Raw genomic sequence first — 26,466 nt, 5'->3', positions numbered from 1 at the left:
TGCAAGCTTTTTCTTCCTTTTCTACCTCTTCCTCATGATAGTGGCAAATGCACAACTGAAAATGAGTGCAAAGAATAGTGATGAGCAGTCCTGGTTCTCCCTTGGGTCACACAGCTGTGAATCCAGGAGGAGCTCCATTAAACTGAGCAGGGTACACCTGTGTAATTGAGAGCTGAACTGAATCAGACAGGTGATATCTAGAGGTGATGATATGTAGGTTTAGTAGAGCACAGACATTCTACTGCCCACAGGATTCAGGTAGCTGCTGCAAGTCCTAACTGGCATAATCAACTGCAGTGCACCAGTACATTCAGATTTCAGTCTGCTCTCTAAATCACACTGAAATTTGCAGCTGGGGGAACACCCTATGTTTGCACTGGTGTCATGTGCACTAAGGATTTTTTTCTTCAAAGATGAACAGGAAGGGAATAAAGGACTCAGCTCTGGAAACCTGAATATATTATTGTGACTCTTTCCATAAGAAAAAAAACAAAACAACAAACAACTGCACAAATGCACAAACAGGTTGGTTTACATCAATTGTCAGAGGTATGGCCCACAGATAACATTTGGCCCACACAATCATCAACAGTCATTCTGCAGGGTATCATCTTTCTTATTTTAGAAAAGCAAGTTTTAGAGCTTCAGGGAATAACTGCTGGCCTGAGTCCAGACAACCTCTGCTAACCACTGATTTTTCCATATCCACCTTAGCTAGCCTTGGACACATGTACTGCAGTTCTGTAGCTCCAAACTGTCCCCTTCACACACTCCTTCACACAGCATCATATGCCCTAGTTGAATTACCTGCTTTGGTGACCAAACAAGTGCCTCTTTTTTTCCCCTTGAATGTAGAATAAGCTAGGCTAAACTAGGATATTTCATTTGAAAGGGATGATCATCTAGCAAAGGTCTGGATGTCTTGCTGAGAGGTGAACACTGAGTTAGTTGAGTTGTACCTGACCTTTTGTCACTGAATAACTTAGCTTATCAGTGCTGGCTGCAAAATAGTTGATTCAAGAACACTTCTTCCACCCTGTTAGTGTCTGATGCATTTTCTTTGGGAGTGAAAAACAGTCTGGGACAAAGAAACTCAAGCTTTCATTAAACTGGGTGTTTTACCTGCTGTGAGGGTGCTTTCTGCAGGTGAAATTTCCCTTCTTTCTCTGACAGTAAGGTCCATGCTGCTGCAATAGCACTTAATGGGAGCTCAGGCCTCAGCAGCAGCATGAACTTATTGCCTGTGTCACATCAATTCTTTAGGAAAACATTTATCCCTTACTTTGAATATGCACAAAGCGTGTCACAGCAGGACCTTGATCTCAGCTGTGCCTGCTGCTGCAGAGGTGTAGTAAATCACCAGAGCAGGGTCCAGCATGACTCTTCTGGCTCATACTTCTGTCTCTGCAGGGAAGGGTCTAATGTTACCCCAGAGAGCTGTAATCTAAACCGGATGGCATTTCTGACAGGCTGCCAGCCAGCTAAAGGTTTATTTTCCTCCTCCCCTTATTGTACTAAGTGTGTTTACTTGTTTCCCACATAAGGCATAGCACATCCCCTCAGAAAAAGCAGGCTGACAGGAGGCTTAGTGCTGTTCCTCTGTCTTTTGATGCATAGAGAAGGGAGGCTGGTTTCCAAGCTAGGTTATCCCTTCCAAGGAATGGGGTTTCCAATTTCCAGGAGGCAGCACGCTCGGGTCATTCAGGCAGACCTCACTGCAAATGCCGGGTGTCTCTGGCTGACACCTGTGACTCTCCCTAAGTGTCCCTAGAAAATCTGCTGCTAGCAGAGGAGCTGTGCAAAAAAAAAAGAGTGGTAATGTGTGAAATTACAGATCTTCAACAGCCCCAGTGCCAGGAGAAAAAGAAGCACGCTCATATAATGGGACTTCAGAGGCAGGATTCAGCCCTCGAGGGTCCCATCTGTCCTTTGGATCCTATTCCAAGGATAACCTGGGGCAAATCATTGCAGTTCTCTGCTCCTTAGCTTACTCTTTATCAGCACACTGGGATACACAGCCTCAGAAATATGGCGCAGTGTATGAGCAGTGATGGTATTGTCTGCTCCAGTGCAAGGTGAGATAAATACCCCAGCTGCTCTCTTGGATCTGCTGCTCCCACACTGCTCCAGTTTCTGTGGCACAGCAGTGGGGAGAGGTATTCTGGTGAATAAAGAGCCTCTGTAGAACCCCACTCAAATCCAAAGAGCCAGTTCTATGGGTCCCTTGATACATATTTAATCAGTCTTTCCTTCCACATGGGTCCTCTCATTGTTTTTCAGCTTTGATTTGACATCTGTCTTCTGCTTTCTAGGGGAGCAGAGCTGCAGTCGTTTACAGCATCGTGTGTTCAGGTCATGCTGGAGGTAGACATCTCCCCTGGGATTGTTACATTCACTCTGTCCCCTTCTCCCTGCATTACTGGCATGCCTCATGTACATTTTTACTTGCTTTGGTGGACATCCATCTAATTCATCTTCACCTGGCTTCTTATCCATGAGACATGATCTCTTCCTCACTTTCCCTGTGCAGCCATACAGGTGTACAGGGTTATACACCGTATTGTTCTAGGGCTCTGTAATACAGCTTAAGCCTTCAACATTGCCTGCCCTTTGGGCAAGGGTGACCTTGCTGTTGTCACTGCTGCTCATGGATGAGCAGAACTAGCTCGTTCTGAGTTTAATGTGCCCATCATCTACTGATGTCCTTGGAGACTGTGTCCCACGAAGGGTACCTATGAAGCCTTTCTTTGTCTAGACAGCTTACCTTCAAGCATATAAAATCACAGAATCATTAAGGCTGGAAAAGACCACCAAGGTCATCGAATCCAACCATTAACCTTATGCTGCCAGACCTACCAATAAACCATGTCCCTGTGCCCTGTTCTTCATGGACAAATGGATTCAAAACCCCATGGAATCAAGGCATTAGTAGAGCTTTGTATTAAAACAGTGATAAATGAGAATGTCTTAGCAGATGCACTGTTTTATCTAATTGCTCTGGTCTCTATAAATGGCACTGCTTTAGATTCAAAATTTTAATGGATTAAATTGGGGCTGAGCTGTAGTAGTCTGAAATTCTCCAAATGACCAGAAAAGCCTTTCTTAGATGAAAATGAGAAATTCCAAGTGTATCAAATACAGGACAAGACAAAAGCAAATCTGAGGTGACTGCAAAATGCCTTGTGCTCTTCTGGTTTGGCCAGTGGTCCTGATTAGTCCTTACTACAACAGTCCTCCCTGTAGAGAAGGAGTGATTGCAGAAGTGGGTCTGTGGAGCTGGCAGGTGTAGAGTCTGTGCAACCTCATTATCTCTGTGCTCCTTGTATTGAGCCCATTTTCATCCTCACCTATAGGCACGGAGGCCGTGCTGTGCTGAACACCTTCCACTCAATTATTTAAAATTCAGTTGCTATGGATCTACTCAAGGCGATCAGTTTAAAGAAAATGCAGATGGCCTCTGGTTTTGAGTTCCTGCTGCGCTTTGGTTAATTTGGTATGTAAAGGTATTAGGTTAATTAAATGCCATGTGTTGCATGGGGACTGACTGCATTTGTGGATTAATAAGTATCCCAGAGTGTTCTGTGCTGAAAGTCCTCAAGCTGGCAGACGGTTATTTCACTAAGAAAGGAAGGTAACGGAGAGGAGTCCTGGAGAAATGAAGAAGTTTCCTGTTAATCCTGCAGTTGTTTTTCCTGAACGAGTAGTTTCAGTGTCCTTCAGGTTCTTGACCGAGTATCAGCCCTTGCTGGAGAGACTGGAAGAATTTAAGTGAAGAGAAGCAGAGTTGTACAGTTTGCTTTGAGATTCCCACAGTGCTGGTCACATACAGTGAGCGTGTCAGCTGGCCAGGGAGGACCATGGCTGGTGTGTGGAAATTTTTCTGCTAGGAGAAGATCTTCACCAAGAGCCATATTGTGAATCAGGTCAGAGGGTGTCCTGTGAGCAGCAGGCATGGCCGTGCCGCAGGGCTAGAGCAAACCGGCCACCATCCATGGTGGAATACACATAGAAAGCAGGGAGAGGGACAAATACCACCACAGAGTTTTGGAGATGTTGAAGAAGAAGAAAGTCGTTTTCGTGCAGCCGTGCCCTGAGGTGGTGGAAGACCAGGAGAGAGACCAGGGCAGATGGACACTACTTCGCAATGTCAACCAGGTCCTGAAGCCCACGACCATGTTAGCGGTAAGATAGGGGGTCCCAAGCCCTGAGCATGGCTGGAAGCTTTCAGGCTGCTTTGAAATCTGTCTTGCTGTTGATGGGATCCTTGTACTGCTTACGCCAGCTTCTCTCGCCTTCCTCCTTTGTCCCCCCCACCAAGCACTGCAGCTCCCCTGCAGTGCAGCCTTCTTGCTCTTCACATTTGGAAGCTCCTCCTAAAGATCCTCTCCATGAATTGTGTGGATCTGTGTGTGTTGTTTCCTCCTCTTGCACCACTGTTTGGTTGTCACTGCCCCCAGTTTGTGAGGTGCTCATGGTCTGCCCCAGAGCAATTTGGAAGATTTTTCTAGTTTGGAAGGATACGAAAACCCACTGGCTGCATTGAGGAGGAAGAGGCAGACTACACTGATACTGTAAAGGGTCTGGTGGCATTCTCACTTCTCCAGTACTCTGTCTTGTATTTTGGGAAATAAACTGCACCAGTGTAGGCATGAGGCAGGTTATGCAACTTACAAGCCACAGCTGGTAAATACATGAATCACCCTGATTTGCCCTGAAATCCTCAATATATCTGCTGGGTTTCGGGCTGATCCAAGGGTGATTGCTTCAGCAGAAGGAATGTAACTGACTTCCATGGGGTTTACTTGAAATTGATTAAAGTTAGAAAAGGAAATGGGTTGGCACTCTTAATAAGTGATGTTATTTTATAACTTCCTCAACCTTCCTGAGCTTACCAGCTTAGCCCATCCCATAAGACTTTTTTCACCAGTATTAAGAACTGCACTTTAATGGGTTTAAAAAGAGCAGTTTGAGGGGATGAGCACTCTGTGCATTAGGCAGACAAAGCACAGAAGTTGTCTTAGTGGTAGCAGAGTATCAATTTACCTTGGGGAGAGCAGACTGCCTTTTATCTCAGCTGTGCTGTAATACTGCATATGAAGCAGGCTGCTTTTACAGCTATTTAATAGTAGAGATTTTTTTTTTTGAAAACGGCATTACAATTCTTGGATTTTTGATCAAGAGCAATTTTTACAGAGCTGCTAAGGTGTTGGAAAGGTTTTCTGCTGAGCAGGAGCTGAGCAACCCGACTCATCTCTTGCTGATACCTTGATCAGGTTACCCACCATGTGCATGAATTTGCCCAGTGGTGCAGAGAGGATAACAGTGCTGAATGTTCTGAAATGCTTTGAGAGTCTTGGATCAAAGGAGCTAAAAAATAAATATTAATATAAATGGATTTATAATGTGTCTGCTCCTGACACTGCCTTCATTAGTTGTGATTTTTTTTTTCCTTTTTAACTAAGTTATGAGATGTTAAGACAGTCAATGAGAAAAATGTATTAATATTATATTTTTATGAGCTGGATAAAGATACTTAGAGCTGTAGCACAACCCTCTGAGGAAATGAAAACCCAAGCTAAGGACTGGATCCTGAGCTCCATGAAAGCAGGATGACTTTGTTGATATACTAGTGGAAACCTAGCAAGCAGCTGCCAAGGGTAGAGTCTGCCACAAAATGGTTGGGAATTCCTGGTGTGTAGTTTCTCCATGTGTGGCTCCCTGAGTGTAACCTTACATCCTGGTAGTACTCACAGGTTTGTGTCTTTTGGAAGTCTTAATGAATGATGACTTGGATGGTGACGTCTCCAGTTGCCACCACCCAGCGCAGGGATGAACACTGTTTGGCAGCTATTGGGCCAAACCAAATTTATAAATATGCTCTGCCCACAGAAATGGTTGATAATGGATACTCAGGACAGGGGTTATATCAGAGCACATGCAAAGTGATACATGCTGGTTTTCCTTTTTCCCTCTCACAGCAGTTTTTCAGGACTTCAAAAGGTAGATACTGCATTTGCATCAGGCATAATAGGTACAAGTGGAGCTGGTCCCCAAGAATGTGGTGTTAGGTGGGGCTACAAGTCCACAGCATTAATCTCAGGTTCATGAATGAAAACACACTTGACAACTAGATTGATCCCCATTTTAATACCCTTTCACCTTGCAAATAGGGGTGGAAAAAAATTCTGCTTTGTTCCAGCATGGGTCCTGTCTGGGGCTTTAGTTTGGAGTTATTTTGGAGTTTGCTTTTGTATTGAGAAAACAGTTTATTTAAAAGCTTTTTTGCATTTAAGTAATTTAATATCCACAGAGCTGATGAGCAGATAGTGCCTGCCCAGCAGGACTGACAGAGCAGTAGTGGCATGAAGTGAGTGCATAGGGGTCAACTGCTTGCTGTGTCTTTCAAAATGAAAACACAGAGGTCTGAAATGAAAGAGGTAAAACATTTGAAATGTGTAAAAGGACACAGCCTTTTGGGGTAATGGATGCCAAAACTTTGCACAGCTTCAGGAGTCCAGTGAAAGTGCTCACAGCAGATAAAATCCACTGAGAACTATTAAATATAAACAGCCCACTACACATTGCTGTAGCTGGAAGAACTCCTGAACAAGAGCATATATCTGCCTCTCTGTTTATGTTCTTAATCCATCTTTAGCCATTCCCTTTTCAGCAGTCTCCAAGGTATATTTGATAGTGATTCTCTGCAAGGAAGAAAGGTGCCCCAAGCCTCCAGATAAGGTTAGCAGAGCTCAGAATGATCTCCTAAATGTGACTTCCTAGGCTTGTACATTACACAGAGGAAAACCTCTACCTGGGTGGGTTTTTCTGCCTGTATCACTGTTCTGTAACCACTCTGTGACCAACAACCACTCATGAGCTTGAGAAGCAGAGAGTTAGGGCAGTGGGACAGCAAAGAGTTAGGTCCATATGCTGTGTGGACCGTGCTCTGCTGCTGGCACCTCGCAGGGGATTTCACAGATTCATGGAATCATTAAGGTTGGAAAAGTCTTGTAAGATTTTCGAGTCCAACCATTAACCCAGTAGCAGTGTGTTCACCACTAAACCACATCCCCAAGTGCCACATGCAAAGCATCAGCTTTCCTGAGCCTCTGTGAACAGGGGTGGTTTGTGGTTTGCGAGGGAAGTCATTTGACTTGTGCTAATGACTTGGGTACAAAACATCAACTGCTTGTATCCCAAGGGATGCTGAACTCCCTGCAGTGCTGAGTGTAACTGTGCTGTCTTTGGTTCCAGGGGGATTATGTGTGGATGGACCTCAAAACTGGACGGGAATTCGATGTCCCCATTGGAGCGGTGGTTAAACTGTGTGACTCTGGACAGATCCAGGTCGTGGATGATGAAGGCAATGTACGTACAAAGGCTTGTGATGTCCCTTCTTCAGCTCTATGGCCTTGCTAGGCCCGGGGTCCCAGGTCCATGATAATCAACTTTGTTATGGAATTCCCATATGTCCTTGGAAATCAATTGTGCTGTAGTTTTCTATTTGTAAAGACAAGACAATGTTGTGTCCCTGTTTTCATGGCTGTACTGGAAGTGCAAAATTGAGAACCTTCTTGAGAGCAATGATAGCAGAAGCCCCCAAATACATTTAGGTAGTTATTTGAGCAAACCCACCTACACCTGAGGTTCCTCTGTTCTTATCCAGTCCTTCCTGACCTCCTACTAATACCTGATGTGCCAAAACACTGGTTCTCCTTTAATTTTCCACCCTTTTTTGTGCAGTGGTGGCTATTTTAGAGTAAGGTTCATATTAAGGTGGTTCTCTGTGCTTCTTTTCTCTTTTTTTTCTTGCTGAGGTAATTGTGAATGCTCTCACTCCCTTCAAGGGTAATAGAGATTTGGTTTGGCAAGGTCCTCGGGGGCAATTTGTAGTGGCTTTTGAAGCCCTTAGAAGTGCTGAGTCTAAATAACACTGCCAATAAAAGTATGACTTTGCTAGGCCTGTCTATCCCTTTCTCCTTTTTTAAATCTTCGCTCTGCTCAACAGTATTTTGTGGGAGAGGGTTAACCAGTGATGTGAAAATGCAGTTGTGAAGGGGAAGACAAATGTGCTATTTGTTATAAACTCCCCTGGTGTGCTGGATGACCATGTTGCCCTGGAGGAGGCTTCTGCCAGGATGGCTTGTGTCTCCTGTCTCTTGTTGCTGCAATAGAACTCCAATAAAAAGATGTTTTTCTTCTTCTGTTACAAATCTTTCACATTCATCACTGCCTTGCTCCAGGAATAGAAGCTGTGGCACATGTGCTGATGATCTCTTGTGTATGCTCTTCCATTTGGTCTTTCTCTTTGGGGTGGGTTGTTTGTGTCTTTCATCCAAGTGGTTTCTCATTTGACTTACCTTTCTGTGGCCTTGCTCTTTTCCCAGGAGCACTGGATTTCCCCACAGAATGCCAGCCACATCAAACCCATGCACCCCACCTCCATCCATGGGGTGGAGGACATGATCCGCCTGGGGGACCTGAATGAAGCAGGAATTCTCAGGAACCTGCTGATTCGCTATCGGGAGCACCTCATCTATGTGAGTGTCCACCTCAGCCTACCTCTGGTTCTGCACTCCACCCCCTGCTCTCCTTAGCTCTGGAGAACCCATGTGGGGGGAACCCTGACTGAACTGAGCATCTGGGTTTCTACCTTCACCTTGTCCCCGGTGGTGAAGGGCTTCTGACTTTGGAGAACATTGCAGAGCTTCTGGATGCCCCAGTGAAAGACCCCATGAGTTAGATGATGGCCAAAGTCCACACCACCGTGCTGTCCAACCCCTGTAAAAGTTTTGGGCATGTGCATTAGCTTTCTGCACACAGAGGAACCAGTTCAACCCAGGCCATGAGCATGTTGTAGTCATCCTAAAGCAAAAACCTTTGTAGAGGTGTAAACTGAATGTGACCCTTCTGCCCTCTCCCCTTGAGCTATTAATTTATTTAACCCAAGGGGCTGAAGACAATCATTGCTGGAGGTGGAAGGGGTGGAGAAAGGATGATGAGGGGCATGCATGAAATAACTGGGAACAAAGAAGTAAGCAACTCCCAGAACAGCTCTAAAAAACCTCCCCAGTCTGTGTTCATGGTTTATTAGCCCTTAGCTGCCTGGGATCCTGGCAGCTGATCTCTGAGGACAGCAGTGTCCTTCCTTTGGTCAGCTCAGTCATGTCATGCCCAGTGGACCCAGTGCAGCCTTGCCATCCAAGACATTCACAGATTGAGGGGTTTACAGGGAACCAGTCAGAGCTGCATCTCTCTTCTGTGTGACAGCATTCCAAATGCCACCTCCCCAGCAGGACAGGAGTCAGCATTCAAGTCTCTGCTGGTTTCATCAATGTTCTCTATGCTGTGTAGTCTTCTGCACATCCTTCAGACAGAAATTCAGAGTGCACATGTGTTTACTGCTAGATAATGTACTCAAACAGCCTTTGCAAAGATGGAAAATTTGGTATTACTCTTAAATCCTACAGTTTTCAGATGTTCAGGTAAGTGCTTGCTGTGCCTTTGAAGGCCTTTTCAAAGCCTCCTGGCCATTTAATTTTTAAAAGCTCTAGAGACTACTAGATTTTCAGGCTGGAGGGAATTGCAAGACAGTTAGACTTCACAGATAAAATAAGCTAACAGAGTATGGGTGGGATGTTATCTATCAAGTCTGTTTGTTCATCACTGCTTGATGTCTAGTGCTTTTTGATTGGATGATTTTGGATTAGGGCTGGACAGTGATGGAGCAGACACCACTCTGCTGCACAGGCTGTTAATATGACTGACAGCTCTTTTCCCCTCTCTGGGAGATATCCATCTCTTCTTTCAGAGATGGAGTCCAATTCTGGAGAAAGGGGACATGGGTGCTGAAAAGGCACCCATAAGTCCCCAAAGCCTGGGGGAGAATAGAGACCTCCAAATGCATCTCTCCCCCAGACATTTTATTTGTTGTGCATGTTGCCTAAGGCCATATATTGTCAGTTTAGATGAAAACAGTATAATCAGAAAATTATTCCCACATTAGATGAACTGGGTTTCTCCCTTTGTAATCAAATTTTCTTGCCATTTATAATGGTAAACCAGTAAGTTAATAGCCCAAATTCATACTTGAGGTGGTGTCTCCATGGGCATCCATGTCAATAGAGCCAGCAGAGCCAAGACTGCCTTTCAGCTATGCTAACAGAAGTGCCTCTCAGATGCTTTTGAGCTGACTGAAGCTTGGATATCATAGAGGAGTTTACGCTGGAAGAAAATTTTAAGCTGGAGGTCTATAGTCCAACCTCTCCCAGCTCAAAGCATATCCATCTTCAAGGTTAGGTGCAGCACTCATGTGGATAACTGAATTCAAGCAACCTGAGTGCCACCTGCGAAGTACAGATGGCCAGTAATTTGTAGCTGATTGGCTCATTCAAGGAACTTGAATTTACCCATTGAGCATTGCCCCTTTTCCCCCTGCTTGTGGGCACCCTGCAGTGGCACAAAGTGGATTCCTGCCACTCTCTCTGAGAAAGTTTGAATTGTGTTTGGTATTTTTTCAGTGGTGTCTGTGTATCTCTTTTGGGGTGTCTGTGTTATCCAGCAAATGCCTGTTGCCTCTCCAACTGACCTGAGGTCCACAGATACAATTCTGTGTGTACAGTATCATCAGATTGCATGTGAATACACAAAGCTCCTTCGGAAGAGCTCTGTCTCTGAGCTCCCTTGCCAAGCTATTCACAGGCATCCAGGAAGATTAGGAACACAAATAAGCACTGTGCAAAGTGTTGTTTGGCAACATCATCCTAATAAAGGCTGATGCAAAGGGCAACTTTTAGCCTGGAGGTGAGTGTGGGTGGTGATTTGGGCTGAAGTGACACAATAACCACATCAGTTTCTCTACAAGTTCTTCTGGTCCGATGGTGACAGTGCAGTGTGTCCTACAGAGTTCCTGCCTAAGGGATGGCCACATCCCACAAGGACATTTGCATCACAGGGGTTCCATGTTACTGTGTCTTGATTACTCCACACCACTAATGGCTTTGGAGTGCCAGCCCGGGAACTGGGCACAGCACAGCAATTAGAGCAATCTCAAAATCAGAATGACAGTCTCAAAATGACAGAGAGTGCATAGCTTGATAGAGAGGCATGCACACCACTTCTTTCTACAGGTGTGTAGTTGGAGGCTCAGGAGCCCAACCTTAGATCTCAGCTATTAGGAGTGATGGCACTAGGAGGAGTAGATTTGTGTTGGATGTGGTAAATATTGATGACAGTTTTGCAAAGCCAAGGTACCACCATATGAGTGCCATGGATGCAGGGGACACCCAGTCTGCTGAGCTGGTTTTTCTTCTGTGGTAGAATTAGCACTGTCTCAAAGACAGTGAAGTTTCACTGCTTGAAAGGATTTCTGAGCTTCCTGAGTAAATGATTACTTTCCCAGTGGGACTTCAGTTCCTCTTGTTTCCTTGTGTCCTTAGCTTTCTGGAGCTTGTAGTTCTGCTCTAATAAAATATAATTTCCCTTTTTCTTCTCCCTCACATTTTACTCATAAGACAAACTGCGGCGGGAGGGTAAGTATGATGCCTGGCAATGTCATTTGCAATTGCTGTCATGCCTTCCACTGAATCACCTTTTTCTGTTCACCGTTGTGGCCTTCTCATTTACTTTGCACCACCATTGCTGCTGCTTCATAAATTCATGGAGAGCATCCATCCACTTTGGTGCAGAGCTTGACCCACATGTTGAAGTTGTGACAGGTTTCCAGAGCTGGAAAGTCCCCAACCTGTGAATGTGGTTAAAGCTTTAAGTGCTTCTCAGTAATGACCTTAACTTGAAGGGAAGAAATGTCTGCAGCAAAATATGAAAATCTTCAACAAGGGCTTCTTGCCCTTAGTTTGGCTTGCACACAGCAAGAGAAACTATGTTGAATAGCAAGAGAGTCTGGTGGGGAGTTTGGACTTCTGAGTAAGGTTAAATCTCTATCTGGAGATAAAACCAGTGCCTGCTGTTGCTCTCTAAGGGCTGCCAAAATGCAGTAATGTTTGGTAGAGCTTTAACCCCATAACAATCCAGATGAAGTCAGCCATGGTGTTCTGGGTAGCGAGGGAAGCAGGCTCAGAAAGGATTTGTTTGGGGCTAATTAAAATGTAGGTCATGCAGGCAGTAATGAATTTGCTGTGAGATGTGGTTCCTGTGGTCAGCTAAGGCAGAGTCCCTGCTCTCAGTAAAGCTTTATTTTTCCAATAGAAAAGGGCTTTGACATCACCCAGCAATAGAAACCAGTAAGCTACTATTTCCTTGGAAGTGCCCTTTGGCCCCTGATCAACAGAGTAACAAGGTTTTGCCTTCTGTCAGCTGTGAGAATTGGGCAAATTGTGATTATTTATCAACTAGGAATGACCCACGAAAACAAGCAGCAGTACGAGAGTTCATGCTGACAAAGTGTTTTGTGGATCACAAGGGAAGGGTCAGTGGGAGCATCCAGAAAGAATACCTAATGGTTAACACTTTAAAAACCTCTCTGTTTACATTTGTGGCAGGGCAGACCAGTGTTACTGAAATGCAGTGATTTCAGAGACCTCTGCAAGGAGTTAGATTTTAAAAAAAAAAAAAAAAAAAAAAAAAGCTCAAGGAAGATTAAAAATGTCAAAATGTCCCTAAAATTAACCTGATGATAAATTGTAAAGAGGAAATGAATGAAGTAATGAAGACTCAAAGGAGTCTTCATTAGGGATCTTGGTGTCATAATTCCATTCAGAAATTGAGCTCCCTCCTCCACTGAGCACTGAGGTTACCTGTTCTGTCCCCTTTGAAGGCTTCTCTGGGATGTCTCTGCTCCCTTTTTCCAATACCTTCTTCTTCTAAAATCTAGTCTACATAATTTCACAGCCAATTTCTACTCTATGGAGTTGTGACAACATTGTTCTGGAGCTCAAAGAGCTTTTTTCCCTTACTGGCACGTAATCCCCCGTTACAGAGAAGAGTATTGTGTCCATTCTCAGTTAGCACTGTAAAGTCAAACCTCATATGGGACTGAAGTGAAAGTTGCTCTCGTGTTGGCCATGAGAGTAGAAGGTGAGGAGCCCCTAATGGTTTTCACCCTCCCTACTATGGGACACAATTGCCACCTACTGGCTGCCTTCAGGAGGCCTGAACTGGTGGCAAGTTTCGGACAGATGGGAGCAAATTATTTCTTCTCTCTCACAAGCATCCTTGGCTGTGCCACTTTGTTGCTTTGTGCCAAAGTCTTACTGGGTTTAAGCCATGCAGATGAAAACCCATAAGGATTATATGAATGTTTAAATTGCTTATTTTGTTTCCTGAAAAAACTTATGCAGTAGTGGGGGCACTTTCACAGCTGGTTGCAGCAGGAAAGAAAGGTAAGATTAATCTTATAACTTCAGTTGCTAAAAATTAACCTAGAGAAAGTGACTTGAATTCTTTGAAGTCACAGAGTGAAAGTAGCCTGCATCTCATGCCCCTTGGCTAGCCCAAGGTGGAGGCCCATTGACTCAGCTGCTCTAGACATGGACTTTTAGACAGATGAAATGGGAAGGAGATCCTTATTCTCTGCCTTGAGCTTGGGATGTGGCCAAACTTCATAAGCTTGGCATTGCATCAGAGCAAGATAACAAAGTTCATGAGTCCTTTGATGAGAGGCTTGAGAGAAACAGCATCTGGAAGGGCAGAAAGGAAAGAGGAAGGCACTACAGAGGAGTTTGCTACCCAAGGCCCAGGACAGCTAGACCAAAGGCCATTTACAAAATTTCAGAAATAGATGAGAAGGGATATGTCAGGGCTTTGTGGGCAATATCCATCTGCACAGGACAAGATTTAAACTGAAGTATGGAGAGATTTGGTTAGACTGAGATGTAGAGAAGGATGCATTGCAGAGGGAAGTTTAACAGCTGCTGTGGATCGATAAAAACAGGTTAGATAGACATCTGTCAGAATGGTTGAGATCCAATTGGTCCTGCCTTGAGATATGGGAGTAATTGTCAGGTTTCTTTCACCTATGGTTTCTTGTATATGCAATGCAGTAGATACGTCTGGATATATGCTCGTTCTGGTGATATTTTTGCAAATATGAGCTTCTCTTAAGTCTCTGAATCTTAACTTGGAGCATACAAACTATGAATTAAGGCTTGAAACCATGCTGTGCATGAGCAAGGCTGAATATGAACTGATTTAGGTATTCTGGTACTTCTGTTCCCATTTTACTCCAGGCTCCCCCTGCAAGCATTTCTGACTTGAGCATCATCATTCATCCAGCTTTTAAAAAGCTTTGATTTTTCTGGCCTCCATCCACACCCCATCCACGCTGCTGAAGTCTCTCAGCTACACCTCACTGTCCCCATAAACCTTTATGTGCTTCTCCTCCAGACATACACTGGTTCAATACTGGTGGCAGTAAACCCCTACCAGCTCCTACCCATCTACTCACCTGAGCAGATACGCCTCTATACCAACAAAAAGATTGGTGAGATGCCACCACATATCTTCGCAATTGCTGACAACTGCTACTTCAACATGCAGCGCAACAACAAGGACCAGTGCTGCATCATAAGGTGAGTTTCCAAATGGGTCATATCCTGACAGCAGATGCTGAACAGATGCAACATGCTTGATTTGGAATAGCTTATAGATAGAGTCAGACATTGAATGACTGATTAGATCTTCCATCCACATATTCCCAGTGCAGAGGAGGTCTCTGTTCGCAGTCACTCTGTTCCTGGTAGAGGTGCTTTGTCAATACTTTGGTATTTAGCCTTACAACCAAATATTCATCTTTAACCTCCACTTTTAAATTTAAGCTCAGTACTCCCACAGACATGAAAAATGCAAACATGGATGCTTTCTGCACAAGGAAAGGTCAGGGACAAGCTTGGTCACTGGACCTGTGGTCATTCACACTCCTGAACGGTGTCTCCATGCATGGCTCTGCTCTGGAATGATCATCCTTGGGCACCAAGGAGCACCTGGTCACAGTTATGGGTATACTTCCCTCCAGTATCTGTCCCAGATGGTTGTATGAGCCAGATTTGATGTCCTCAACTCTCCAACACAATCGAATAAATGTTGAAACCACAGGTTTTTTTCATATGAAGCACCCCTTTCACCAAGGCACGCCTACCCTAAGTTTCATTGCATGAAAAACCATAACTCTGTAACATCCTGTGTGCAGTATTTCACATACATGAGTCTGAAAAGGCCATTAAGTAAGGCTTATTTTGCTGGTCTAAAAAAGCATCACATGGGGCTCATAGGAGAGTCCCTGCAGTGTGTCAGTGGCCTGAAAAGTGAAACTATTTGCCCATGAGGCCAAGGCTAGATACTCAATGTTAGGAAGGTCTGTTTTGGTCACTTATTTTGGCTACCCCATGTATCAGACACCCAAATATTTCTGCCCAGCCTTTCACAAGATAACTGAGGTTATCTTTCAGTGAAGAGAAGAGTTTAAGGAATAGCTCTGGCTTCCTGCCCCATAAGCTTCTCCTCTCTCACCTGCTCCTTGTTAGAACAAGCCTAGGAGACCTGTCTATTCTCTTCTGGTAAAAGGCTGTATTTCAGTCTGCCTTATCACAGCTCAAGACTGGTGATGATGTCCCATGGGAGCAGCTAGATCCTGGACCACAGGGTCATGGTCTGGTGATCATACCTGGAAAAGCACTGACTGAAAGTATTTCATGACCTTCTTAGTGCTGATTGAATGATGGCATTTGCTGGGGATACCCAAACTCAAGCAACAGCTTGGGCCACATGGAACATGGAGAAAATCTGGATCTTGGCTGGAAGCTGTCTGGTACCATGTCCTACCATTTGTCCCACAACCAGTCCTTGGGATGCTGGAAACTGATCCTTAATGGTCTCATCCTGCCTATCCTAGCAGAAGAGACACAAGAGAGAGAAGTTCCTTTGGAGACAGAGGGAGGGGCATTTGCAGGGATGCAACATGGCTCGCACTGACCTCCACTCCTTTGTCTTTGCAGTGGAGAATCTGGAGCAGGGAAGACAGAAAGCACAAAACTGATTCTGCAGTTTCTGGCAGCAATCAGTGGTCAGCACTCTTGGATTGAGCAGCAGGTCCTGGAGGCAAATCCCATCTTGGAAGGTGAGGCCTCAGATAATAAAGAATTCTTTTGCTGGAAAAAATAAGAAACAGATTCAGGACCATAAAAGAAAACCGTCACACTTTAAGTTTCCAAAAAAGTGACAAATTTATTTCTTTTAAGTACACTTTTGCTAGACAACACATTCAGATTCTTTCCATCTAAATTTATTTTTCACAATACTCATTTTCTCTGATTCGAGCTGTCAGTGTTTCCTTTAATATTTTTGACAACTATTGTTGAAAGCAAAGCATTTCAGCTGACCTGTATTATTTTTTCAACTGTTTTGTTACTTTAAAAATTGAAAAAAAAAAAGTCGTTTTCCACTTAAAACAGTACTTTTTTCCCCCCAGAAAATCCATACAAACCCCTGAAATTTACCTAATTCTCTGTGTAGTGTGTAAAAGTGCTGGTCAATACGTTATTGCATATCTGATGTTCAATCAAAGCTCTTTTGAAAAATCTCACCACCTCCTCCAGTGCTGGACTGCATGCAGAGCTTCAGTGTCCCATCAGTGTTGCATTCAGCTGACTAATTGCTTGCTTTTTTAGCCATAGCTGCAAAAATCCTATTCCTATTCTCAGATGGTTCCATAAAACATCAGTTTAATAGGACCTGAGCCTCACAGCACCTTTTGCTGGCTGTATACAATAGCAAACCATCCCCCCCCGCCCCCCACCTTTTCCTTCTAAGACCAATGAATGGCAGCAAAATGCAGAAAAAGAAATAGAGGAGTCCAAGAAAGAACCAGATAATGAGAATCAGCTTGTGGCCTTAATAGGTTCATTGGCAGGCTGTTACTGTGATCAACCCCACTGTTTTAATTGGATATCTGTAAATTAAATAGGTTATCTAACCCTCTTGACCCAACATGATGCCAGATGTACCTTTTACGCTTACACAGAAAAACTGTATTTTCTTTAAAGAATAACATTGGAGCTGTTCTGGTCTAGTGAGAAGTGCCCCTGCCCTTGGCAGAAGGGTTGGAACTAGATGATCTTGAAGGTCCCTTCCAACCCAAATCATTCTGTGATTTTTACCTCCTCTGCTTGGTAAATAACCCTCTAGGAACCAACAGAAATGTGACAACCACACAGGGCAATATTGAATATGCAGTTGGTCACTGCTGAGATTCAGGAAAGAGAAGCTCTGTAATTCAAGTGCATGTCCATCACCTTCCAGAAATCCTGGAGCAGAAATTGCAGGGTGTGCTGGTTTAGGGCGCTCATCCACACCCAACAGAGGATGGACACGGGTACCTTTCTCTGCACAGTCTGCTTGCAGGGAGAAGTTTTCCACTGGAGGTTGGCTTAGTTGTCTGTATTCCCCTTTTGGACATATTTTCCCTTTTCTTTCCCTCTTAGTCATCAAATTACTCGCCAGCATCTCTGTCATTTTCTGCACAGTGTCATCTTTCATACTCTTGCTCAACTCTCCTCTAATTTCATCAGCTGCTGCCCAAATCCTACCATCCTAGCCTTTCTTCCTTGATAAGGTCACCCTATTCCCAAGCTTCCTCTTCTGTGCTCCTCTCTGTATTTCCAAGAAAAGTCATCTGGTATACATCTTGTTTCCTCACATTGAGATGAAATTGATCAGCCAAACTTAAAGGAAGGCTTTGAGGCTGCTTTTAACCCTCTCAGCCTCATTCTTTTGACTTTTCCTCCCTTAATGAGACCTGATCCATCATCCTCCCTGCATCAGACCCTCTCTAACGCACCATAATTCTTGCAGCTTTCGGGAACGCGAAGACCATCCGTAATGACAATTCCAGCCGATTTGGGAAGTACATCGACATCCACTTCAACAAAAGGGGAGCCATAGAGGGGGCAAAGATTGAGCAGTACCTGCTGGAGAAGTCCCGGGTGTGCAGGCAGGTAAGGTGATACACCTGCGAGGCGTGGGCAGCCGACCTTTGCCGTGCTGTTCTCACAGAGCTGGCACTTGCTCTTTTCCTGTAGGCCCAGGATGAGAGGAATTACCACGTGTTCTACTGCATGCTGAGAGGAATGACTGTGGAGCAGAAGAAGAAGCTGGGTCTTGGGAAAGCCACGGACTACAACTACCTTGCGATGGTGAGAGAGCAGTGAAACAGAGGTTTGGTGGGGTGATGTGGTGAAAGGTCCTTAGCAAGGGAGAAGGAAAAGAGAGGTGCTTCTGCATCCAAGAGCTGCTTTGCTGGTTATGACCTTTCTGAGCCTTAGCCACAGAGTTTGACAGATCTCTTTGTCTCACCACCACAAGGCTCATAGTCTTAGTGGAAATCCTTAATCCCTGTGTCTAGACCAGGCTATTTCCACACTTTCTGTGAAGTAGAACACAAGCTTGGATGGGATGGCGTGTGGTGCCCATGCCACGTGTTTGGAAGTAGCCAGGGTGTTAGATAAGACCTGCTGCTCTTGAGGCAGTGATGGGTGTAGAGGAGTGCTTGTCTGGATGGCATGTTCTCAGCAAAGTATGGGACTGAGCTCTGTGTGCTCCAAGTGCGTGACTGGGCCAGCAATCTCCAATCCCACTCCCTATATACCAGTGTTGATATCCAGAGGAGCTGATAGAGGCAGGTGTAATTAAAGCTGGTACATCATCAATAAGGCTGGGACCCAGCTTTCTAACTGGATCAGTGGGAGCCTCCAGCTCTCTATCCCCATCTCAGAGAGCTTTTTCTCTTCTGCTGATGACAGTCAGATGCAGGGTACCTGGGAACAACAGGGGTAAGTGTAGATCACAAGGCTCAGCACTGAGTCATAGAATATGACAAAGAGCAGAGCCAGATCTCCAAGTTCAGCATCATCCCTTAAACAAAACCTTGCTGGTTCTGGGGGAAGCCCTGATAGCTTAGGGTTATACTCCAGTGCTCCCTGGCTTTGCCTCACGCCAGGGAGCACTGGAGTATAACCAGTGCTATCACCCAGTGTGTGCCCCATTTGCCTCCCCAGGGTAACTGCACAACCTGTGATGGCAGAGATGACAGCAAGGAGTACGCCAATATCCGCTCCGCTATGAAGGTCCTCATGTTCACCGACACCGAGAACTGGGAGATCTCCAAGCTGCTGGCTGCCATCCTGCACATGGGCAACCTGCAATATGAAGGTAAAAGGACAAAATACATGGTCCAGTGCACTGCTGCTCTTTATTCTGGCTGCTGACAGGGAGCCAAGCTTAGGGATGTAGGACTGTATCCAGAACACCTGCCATGGTGCCATGCCAGGCACTCAGGTGTTTATTATGGCATTGTAAGGACAAGGAATAAGGAATAATTCCACCTGCCCACAGCAGCACTGCCAGGCTGCAGTGTGCTCAATGACATCCACGTTTCTGTTTCACAGTGTTGTGAGGTGGAATATGGACACAGGCCATTCAGTAGACTCAGGTTTTACAAAGAGAGACTAATGGAGTGTTTGACAGGTGCCTGTGTGGTTGGATATGCCTTTGTAAATGTACCAAGCAGCTCTGCTGTCAGAAATGACACAGTGATTTTAAAAGCCTCTTCAGAAGACAGAAGCCTAAAGCACTTAGATGCTAAAACATTTCTACATTCTTTACTATCTGGTCTGGCAGAGCAGAGTACAGGTCCTTTGCAGTCAGCAGCAGGACTTCTGCAGATGCGTGAACTTTTCTCTCCCTTCTGATGGCCAGATTTTGTCAGGACATCACACAGAGGCAGTGGAGAAAGACCCTTTCCCTCACCCCATCCACTTTCTTCAGAGACACGTCCCTTGCTGATGGCTTTCCCTCTGCCTTTCTTTCCCCAGCTCGGACCTATGACAACCTGGATGCCTGCGAGGTTGTTCAGTCAGCATCGCTCATCACCGCAGCAACATTGCTAGAGGTCAGTGGCCCTGCAGTGCTGCTGCTCCTTTCTGGTTCCATCACACGTTTTTAGTATTGCGGCAAAGCTTTGTCTGAGCCAGCCTCTCCTTGCACCACCAGCTCCAGGAGGCTGAAGAGGCCTGGATAAGCAATATTGTGTCATGCATTGGCAGCGTGAAGGGTGAATGTCTCCATCTGGGCTGAGTAGCCAGAGGAGGCTACAAAGATACTCAGAGGGCTGGAGCACCTCTTCTATGGAGACAGCCTGGAGAAGAGAAGGCTCTGAGCCCCTTAAGAGAAGCTTAGAGCCCCTTTCAGTACCTAGAGGGGCTCCAAGAGAACTGGAGGAGGGACTTTTGACAAGTGAATGATAGGACAAGGCAGAATGGCTTCAAACTGAAAGAGGACAGGTTTAAATTTGATACTAAGAAATTCTTCACTGAGGGTGGTGAGGCGCTGGAACAGGTTGCCCAGGGATTTTGTGGCTGCTCCACTTGTGGGCTTGTTCAAGGCCAGGTGTGATGGAGCTTTGAGCAACCTGGTCTAGAAGAAACTGTTCCTGTTGGGGGTTGGAACTAGATGATCTTTAAAGGTCCCTTCCAACACAAAATATTCTATGATTCCATGATCCAATTATCTGAGGTCCCCTTCATACCAGCAGATAGGTCTAGCGCATTGTCCTAGAAAGGGCATCCAAAATACCTCAGTCCCTAAAGTAGGGTGTTTTCTTCACTGATATAAAGAAAGTTCATAAAGGTACTTGAGACAGATGTCATATATATTCTGTGTATCTGAAGAGTGACGTGAGATGACCCTCACTGAAATCATCCATGCAGTGATTGGAGCATTCTTCAGTGGCCTTCTCAAGACCTAACAGGGACGTCATCTCATCTCCATAGGCACTGCTGGTCCCAGAGTGTGACCCACAGTTCTCTGTCCACTTAGGGAGTGGACATTTCCCTGAAGAAGTATAAAAAGGGGTCAAGGTGATGCAAAGCTTTAACCCATGCTGGTAGCATAACAGCTTTGCAGGCTTTGCTCTGCTTTCTCATCCTCTCTTCCCACACTTCATTAACATCTCATGCTAAGTCACAGGAACACCTTCCAGATTAAAATACAGTAAAAAATGTTAATTTTTCTCTCTGAAAAAGCCTGTGTCTTCGTTTGAGGTACCTCCCCTGTACAGCAGCTGTGTTTGGTGTTGTGTCTGTCAGGTTGAGCCTCAGGACGTGATGAACTGCCTTACCAGCCGGACTATAATCACGAGGGGTGAAACTGTCTCCACCCCTCTCAGCATGGAACAAGCGCTGGATGTGAGGGATGCTTTTGTAAAGGTAAGTCTCAGGGCATTTCCTGATGTCTTCTCTTGATAAGCTGAAGAAATCTGCCTTCTGGAGCATCCACTGCACAGGAAAAGTCTCACTTGGTGCCTGTGTGAGCTCAGATCAGTAAATGCCCCTGAAACCATGTTCTAATTGGGATGTACAAAAAGTTGAGATGGAAAGAGCGTAGGTAACCTGCTCTGCAAGAGATTCGCAATCTGGACTGGAGATTGTACTCAAAGGGGAACCTGACGAAGCGCTCAGCATTGTGAAATTACTTTACCTCAGCTTCTAGAAAGATCCTCAGCTGCTGTAAATCAGAGCAACACCTACCTCTACCAACACCTCTAGCACACACATCTGAATTTCAGGATTTGGGAACATAAGCAGCAGTAAATACAGCTGAAAAACACAGGGCCAGGGATAGAGCAGTCCAGAAGCCATCAGAGCATTTAGAACATCTTGAGGCTTTGGAGTGAAGAAGGTTGATTGGCTAGGTGGGCATCACTGCTGTGCTGTTTGCAGCCCCATGTAAAATTGCAATGCAATCATTATTGGCATGCTTTGGCCAACTTCAGTCCTCCTTTTATCTGTGGGGAATTGGTCGATCAAGTTGGTTTGATAGCTAACCAGCCTGCAAATCCTGGTAATGTATTCCCTAGTGGTGATGGGCCTTTGAATTGGGCTCCTCTCTTGGTCACACTGCTGTAGCTTATAAAATAATAATTAATAACAGTTTAAAACATGACGTTCTGGAATTACTGAAGCACCAGTATCTGTGTTATTAGATCATCAGACTGTTCAGCCAGTGCTGCAGTGTTTCAGTGAGCACCTTGTTCAAGTGAGCAAGATGTTCTTTCAGCAAAACATGACTCTGCTCTGCTAATCTGTAAAGAGAAGTGTGTGGAAACCAAGGAAAGGACTGTCTGGCTTCACAGCAAGCCCATAGATCCAAAATTTAGCACTATCCAATTTTGGGGCTTTGCTCTTAGTTGGCTTTTAGCTAGGCTTTCAGGTCTGTTTTCCTTGATCTACATAATGGTAGATTATGGCAACTGGCACAAACGTTAGTGAGCACGTCCTCAGGAACTTTCTAGTTGTTGGCCATGCTTCCGGAGAACCTGTGCCATCAAGGGTGAAATGGTGACACAGACTAGTGGGACAGACTGCTGAACTGTCTCAGTGAGCTCCATCTTTGGGATCTTGCAGGGAATTTATGGGCGACTTTTTGTGTGGATCGTGGAGAAGATCAATGCTGCAATTTACAGACCTCCTTCCCAGGAACTCAAAAGTATCAGGAGATCCATTGGCCTTCTTGACATCTTTGGCTTTGAGAACTTCACTGTGAACAGGTATGGAGCCACCAAAAAGAGAACCAGGTCTTAATCCTCCTTCACAAGCCCAAGCTCAAAGTCTTGCAGTCCTTTCACATCTCCTGAAGTGAACTGGACTGTGTTGGATCAAGCCTTTTTCTATATGAGAAATTTCTATATGAGAAATATGAGAAACAGAGCTAATCAATCAGTTTCTAAACTGATTTAGACCACACATATAACATTGATTTGGGAGAAAAACTGATTGTCCGAACCAATAAAGAAATTCTAAGCTAACAGCAGCCTTATTGAGTAGTTGACAAGGTCTGAGAGTATTGCTTCAAGCATGCAGAGAGATGTAGAAAAATTAACCAGGATGTATATAAAAAGGCCTTTTCTTGACTTTCCCTCCACAGTTTTGAGCAGCTTTGCATTAACTTTGCGAATGAAAACCTGCAACAGTTCTTTGTGCGCCACGTCTTCAAACTAGAGCAGGAGGAGTACAACCTGGAGAACATCAACTGGCAGCACATCGAGTTCACTGACAACCAGGATGCCTTGGACATGATTGCCATCAAGCCTATGAACATCATCTCCCTCATTGACGAGGAGAGCAAGTTCCCCAAGGTGAGTTTTGGGCTCAGCCTTGCTGCCACTGACTCTCCTGATTTTATCCCCTTTGCACTTGTATGCTGGCATCCTGTGAGGGATCTGCTCAGCCCCAAACACACATTCACCAGCAGCCTGCCTAGTTATAGTTTTTATTGCTCTCTTAAATTTTCTTCCATCATTGTCACAGAAACAAGTGTTTCTGATGGGAAAATATGCCTGCAAGAGGCTCAAAAACATCTATTGGCAAAGTTTAAGCGATTATAATGTTAAATATACTCCTTTTGGAGCATTATTTTGAATACAGCACTACATAGCAGTGATATTTAATAAATTTCCCTAATTTCTGCACTTGACATATCTTCTACAACATATCACTTCTCAACATAAATGCACATTGTCACCAAGACAAGAAAGAAAACGTGCTGTTTACTGGAAAGTTATTTCAATGGGAATAGACTTGATTAAATGTCAGATCTTTTCATGCATGTGCAGGGTACAGATGCCACCATGTTACACAAGCTGAACTCCCAGCACAAGCTTAACACCAACTATATTCCTCCGAAGAATAACTACGAAACCCAGTTTGGCATTAACCATTTTGCTGGAATTGTTTACTACGAAACAAAAGGTATGGGGCAGTTCCTAGAGCACTGCAGGGTATGAGGGGATATTCACGGGCAGACAAGCCACTACTGTGTTGGAGCAGGGCAGGGTGGTAGTCCATGGTCGTGTCAATGTTTTCCTTTTCTGGCTGCAATGACTTGACCCTCCAGCTGTGCCCATGAGCTGCAGAGTTTGGTGCTGTGTCATTCACGTGTGCCTGTGACAGAATGGCAGTGCTTTGCACCACTGCATCCTCAGTCCAGTCTGAAGATGCACCTCTGTCTTCCTTCTCATGGTCTCTCTCTCTCTCTGCCCGCTCATTACTCCCATTACCTCACCAAGAACATCCAGCAATCCAATAACCCAGAAGCTGCTTGCAGCTCACGTGCTGACCATGTTGCACTGTGTCATCTATGTGTTGTCCCATTATTTCTCTAGGTTTCTTGGAGAAAAACAGGGACACGCTGCATGGAGACATCATTCAGCTGGTGCATTCCTCAAAAAACAAATTCATCAAGCAGATCTTCCAAGCAGATGTGGCAATGGTAATGCAGGCGGGAGAAGATCTTCATTCAGGAGGAGGGGTGTTCCTGGAAGGGGTGGAAGATTTGCAGAGTCATATTGCTCCTATGCTCCTTGGGGTGTTCCAAACCTGTTAGTGAGAGTCAACCATCAGGAAGTGTTAATGCAGTGTCATGGGTGTATCCACATTCATGCCCCCAGTTCACTGCATTTGGTTCATCTTTTTTTTTTTTTTTTTTTTTTTTTTTTTTTTTTTTTTTTTTTTTCTCTGATGGCCCCTCAGACTTGTGTAGGGATTGGAACAATTAGGTTTGTGATTGTAGAAATCTGAGAGAAAAGTAACTGTGCCTTCCAGTTAGGTCATCCAGATATGTGAATAATAGGATGAGAAGTAAACTAACAGATTTCAATTAGGTGTTAGGAAGAAGTTCTTACCAGTGAGGGTGATGAGATACTGGTATAGGTTGCCCAGAGAAGCTGTGGATGCCCCATTCCTCAAAGTGTTCAAGTGTTCAGGCAATCTGGCTTACTGGAAGATGTCCCTGCCTATGGCAGGAGGATTGGAACTACGTGACCTTGAAGGTCCCTTCAAACCCAAAGCTTTCTATGAGTCCAGCTAAAAGCCAAATATTTGTCAACCGGAGTAGAACAAAAGGACAATCTTGCTGGTCCTTAAGCACCACAACAAGACTTGGAGGGAACAGTTGTGTTTTACTGTTACAACAGCACAGAGAGGGAACACCAGTTATGAAAGCTGAACTTCAAAGCTCCTCTTTTCATATCTGAGTTCTCCAGGAGGTTATGTGTTTACTCCATGCTCAGTGTGGGAGAAGACTTTGTGCCCTGAAGTTTCAGAGAAAGGCAGAGTTACTGCTTTAACCCTTTCCACCCCATATGAGCATTTATTACTGGGATACCAGCTTAAATGCTGAGATTAGTGATCATTCCATCTTTATTAACACAAATGTATGGTATTTTCTTCGGAAAGTTAAACATCTAAATCTCTGTACTCATCCCTGCTTCCAAATTTTTAAAATGTCAGTCTTGCAGGATCTGAAAGCTTATACAGATCAGTCACTATGGCCAAATCTCCCAGTCTTTCCCAAGGCAAAAATCATGGGACTGCAGAAGGTGTGGGGATAACATTTTTCAAAGCAAACAAATTTTCTGGCAGTCAGAGTCCCATTTCCAAATGCCAGCCAATGCCACTGATGGACCAAGGGACTTAGGGACTTTCAGGAGTGCCAAGTTGTAAGTGTTGAATTCCTTTACTTGCCAAGGGAAAGAAATATTTACATTCCCAAAACATTTCTTTGAAAATGCTACGTGCTGTTTTGCAAGCCTTGTTTATAACCTTCAGCCATTCAGTTTTGCTCCTGCTGAAATTAATGATCATTATTCTTTTGACTTCATTTGGAATAAGAAAACATTTATCAATTACTAATTAAGCTGCCAATTGGCATGACACTCCTGTTGGGTTCAGAGCTATCCTCAGAAGTGGATACTCCTGTTGAAATAGACGCTAACTCCCTTAACATCAGTGCTGCTGCTTACTTTGCTTTTTATTGCTTATTCCTCGCTGCTTTTTTATTTTTGGTGTAAGCTTTGCGGTTGACCTTGGAAGTGATTTCTTTCTTCTTTGGGCAGAGCAGAGATGCACTCTGGGGCATCAGTGAAAGGGTTTGAACAGTTACACAAGCTTTCTCACAGGGATCCCTACCAAAGCATCTTTAAAATATGCTGGAAGTATATAATAGCAAAGTTGAGATGTCTGCCTGGATGTTGTCTAGGATCTGAGAACTGAAACCTCTGAAAGCATTGGATCCCTTTTTTAATGTAAACTGTTTGAGATTTTTTTTATAGTTCTGCTAGACATCTTCAGAATCTGTCCCAAGTGGTGGTCTCTGTACTTTGATACTTTAATGATGCCTGAGTTTCTTTTTGGAATGAGAGATTTTTTAGCCTGATGGCATGGAACTGGAAGAAGAGCCAACATTGTGTGCCAGCTCCTCTAGTCATGCACAATGTCACTGTGAACCTGGAGGGCACTAATTCCCTGAACACCACCACACAAAAATTCCCAGACAAGCAGGATCCAACATGGGGCTGAGATGCTTTTTCCATTGCTTTCCACCAATGTTCCGTAATGTTTTCAGCCCCTTTTTTAGGCTATGTGCCCCAAAAGAAGGAGCAAGTGAGCCTGGGTCATGGAC

The 26,466-nt window shown here is 44.6% G+C and overlaps 1 protein-coding gene across 4 annotated transcripts in view; it reads left to right on the top strand.

The window, feature by feature from the left end:
• Window positions 1-26,466, top strand: part of MYO7A (myosin VIIA) — a 100,949-nt gene that overhangs the window by 31,850 nt on the left and 42,633 nt on the right. Inside the window, exons 1-15 of one of the 4 annotated variants that reach the window (XM_064409763.1) lie at window positions 3,614-4,182; window positions 7,255-7,368; window positions 8,388-8,540; window positions 11,514-11,531; window positions 14,344-14,528; window positions 15,951-16,072; window positions 17,806-17,948; window positions 18,033-18,146; window positions 19,008-19,161; window positions 19,824-19,900; window positions 21,096-21,215; window positions 22,413-22,555; window positions 22,933-23,143; window positions 23,621-23,756; window positions 24,170-24,276. In XM_064409763.1, the coding sequence (XP_064265833.1) occupies window positions 4,051-4,182; window positions 7,255-7,368; window positions 8,388-8,540; window positions 11,514-11,531; window positions 14,344-14,528; window positions 15,951-16,072; window positions 17,806-17,948; window positions 18,033-18,146; window positions 19,008-19,161; window positions 19,824-19,900; window positions 21,096-21,215; window positions 22,413-22,555; window positions 22,933-23,143; window positions 23,621-23,756; window positions 24,170-24,276 (1,929 nt within the window). In that variant the 5' untranslated portion in view covers window positions 3,614-4,050. Of the gene's footprint in view, window positions 1-3,613; window positions 4,183-7,254; window positions 7,369-8,387; window positions 8,541-11,513; window positions 11,532-14,343; window positions 14,529-15,950; window positions 16,073-17,805; window positions 17,949-18,032; window positions 18,147-19,007; window positions 19,162-19,823; window positions 19,901-21,095; window positions 21,216-22,412; window positions 22,556-22,932; window positions 23,144-23,620; window positions 23,757-24,169; window positions 24,277-26,466 lie in introns of those variants that run through there. The other 3 variants (XM_064409762.1, XM_064409761.1, XM_064409764.1) reach the window with 3 other exon arrangements.

This window comes from Passer domesticus, chromosome 2 (genome assembly GCF_036417665.1).
Source record: "Passer domesticus isolate bPasDom1 chromosome 2, bPasDom1.hap1, whole genome shotgun sequence".
Lineage (NCBI taxonomy): Eukaryota > Metazoa > Chordata > Aves > Passeriformes > Passeridae > Passer > Passer domesticus.
The sequence above is the reverse complement of the archived record's forward strand: the minus strand, read 5'-3'. Positions and strand labels throughout refer to the sequence as shown.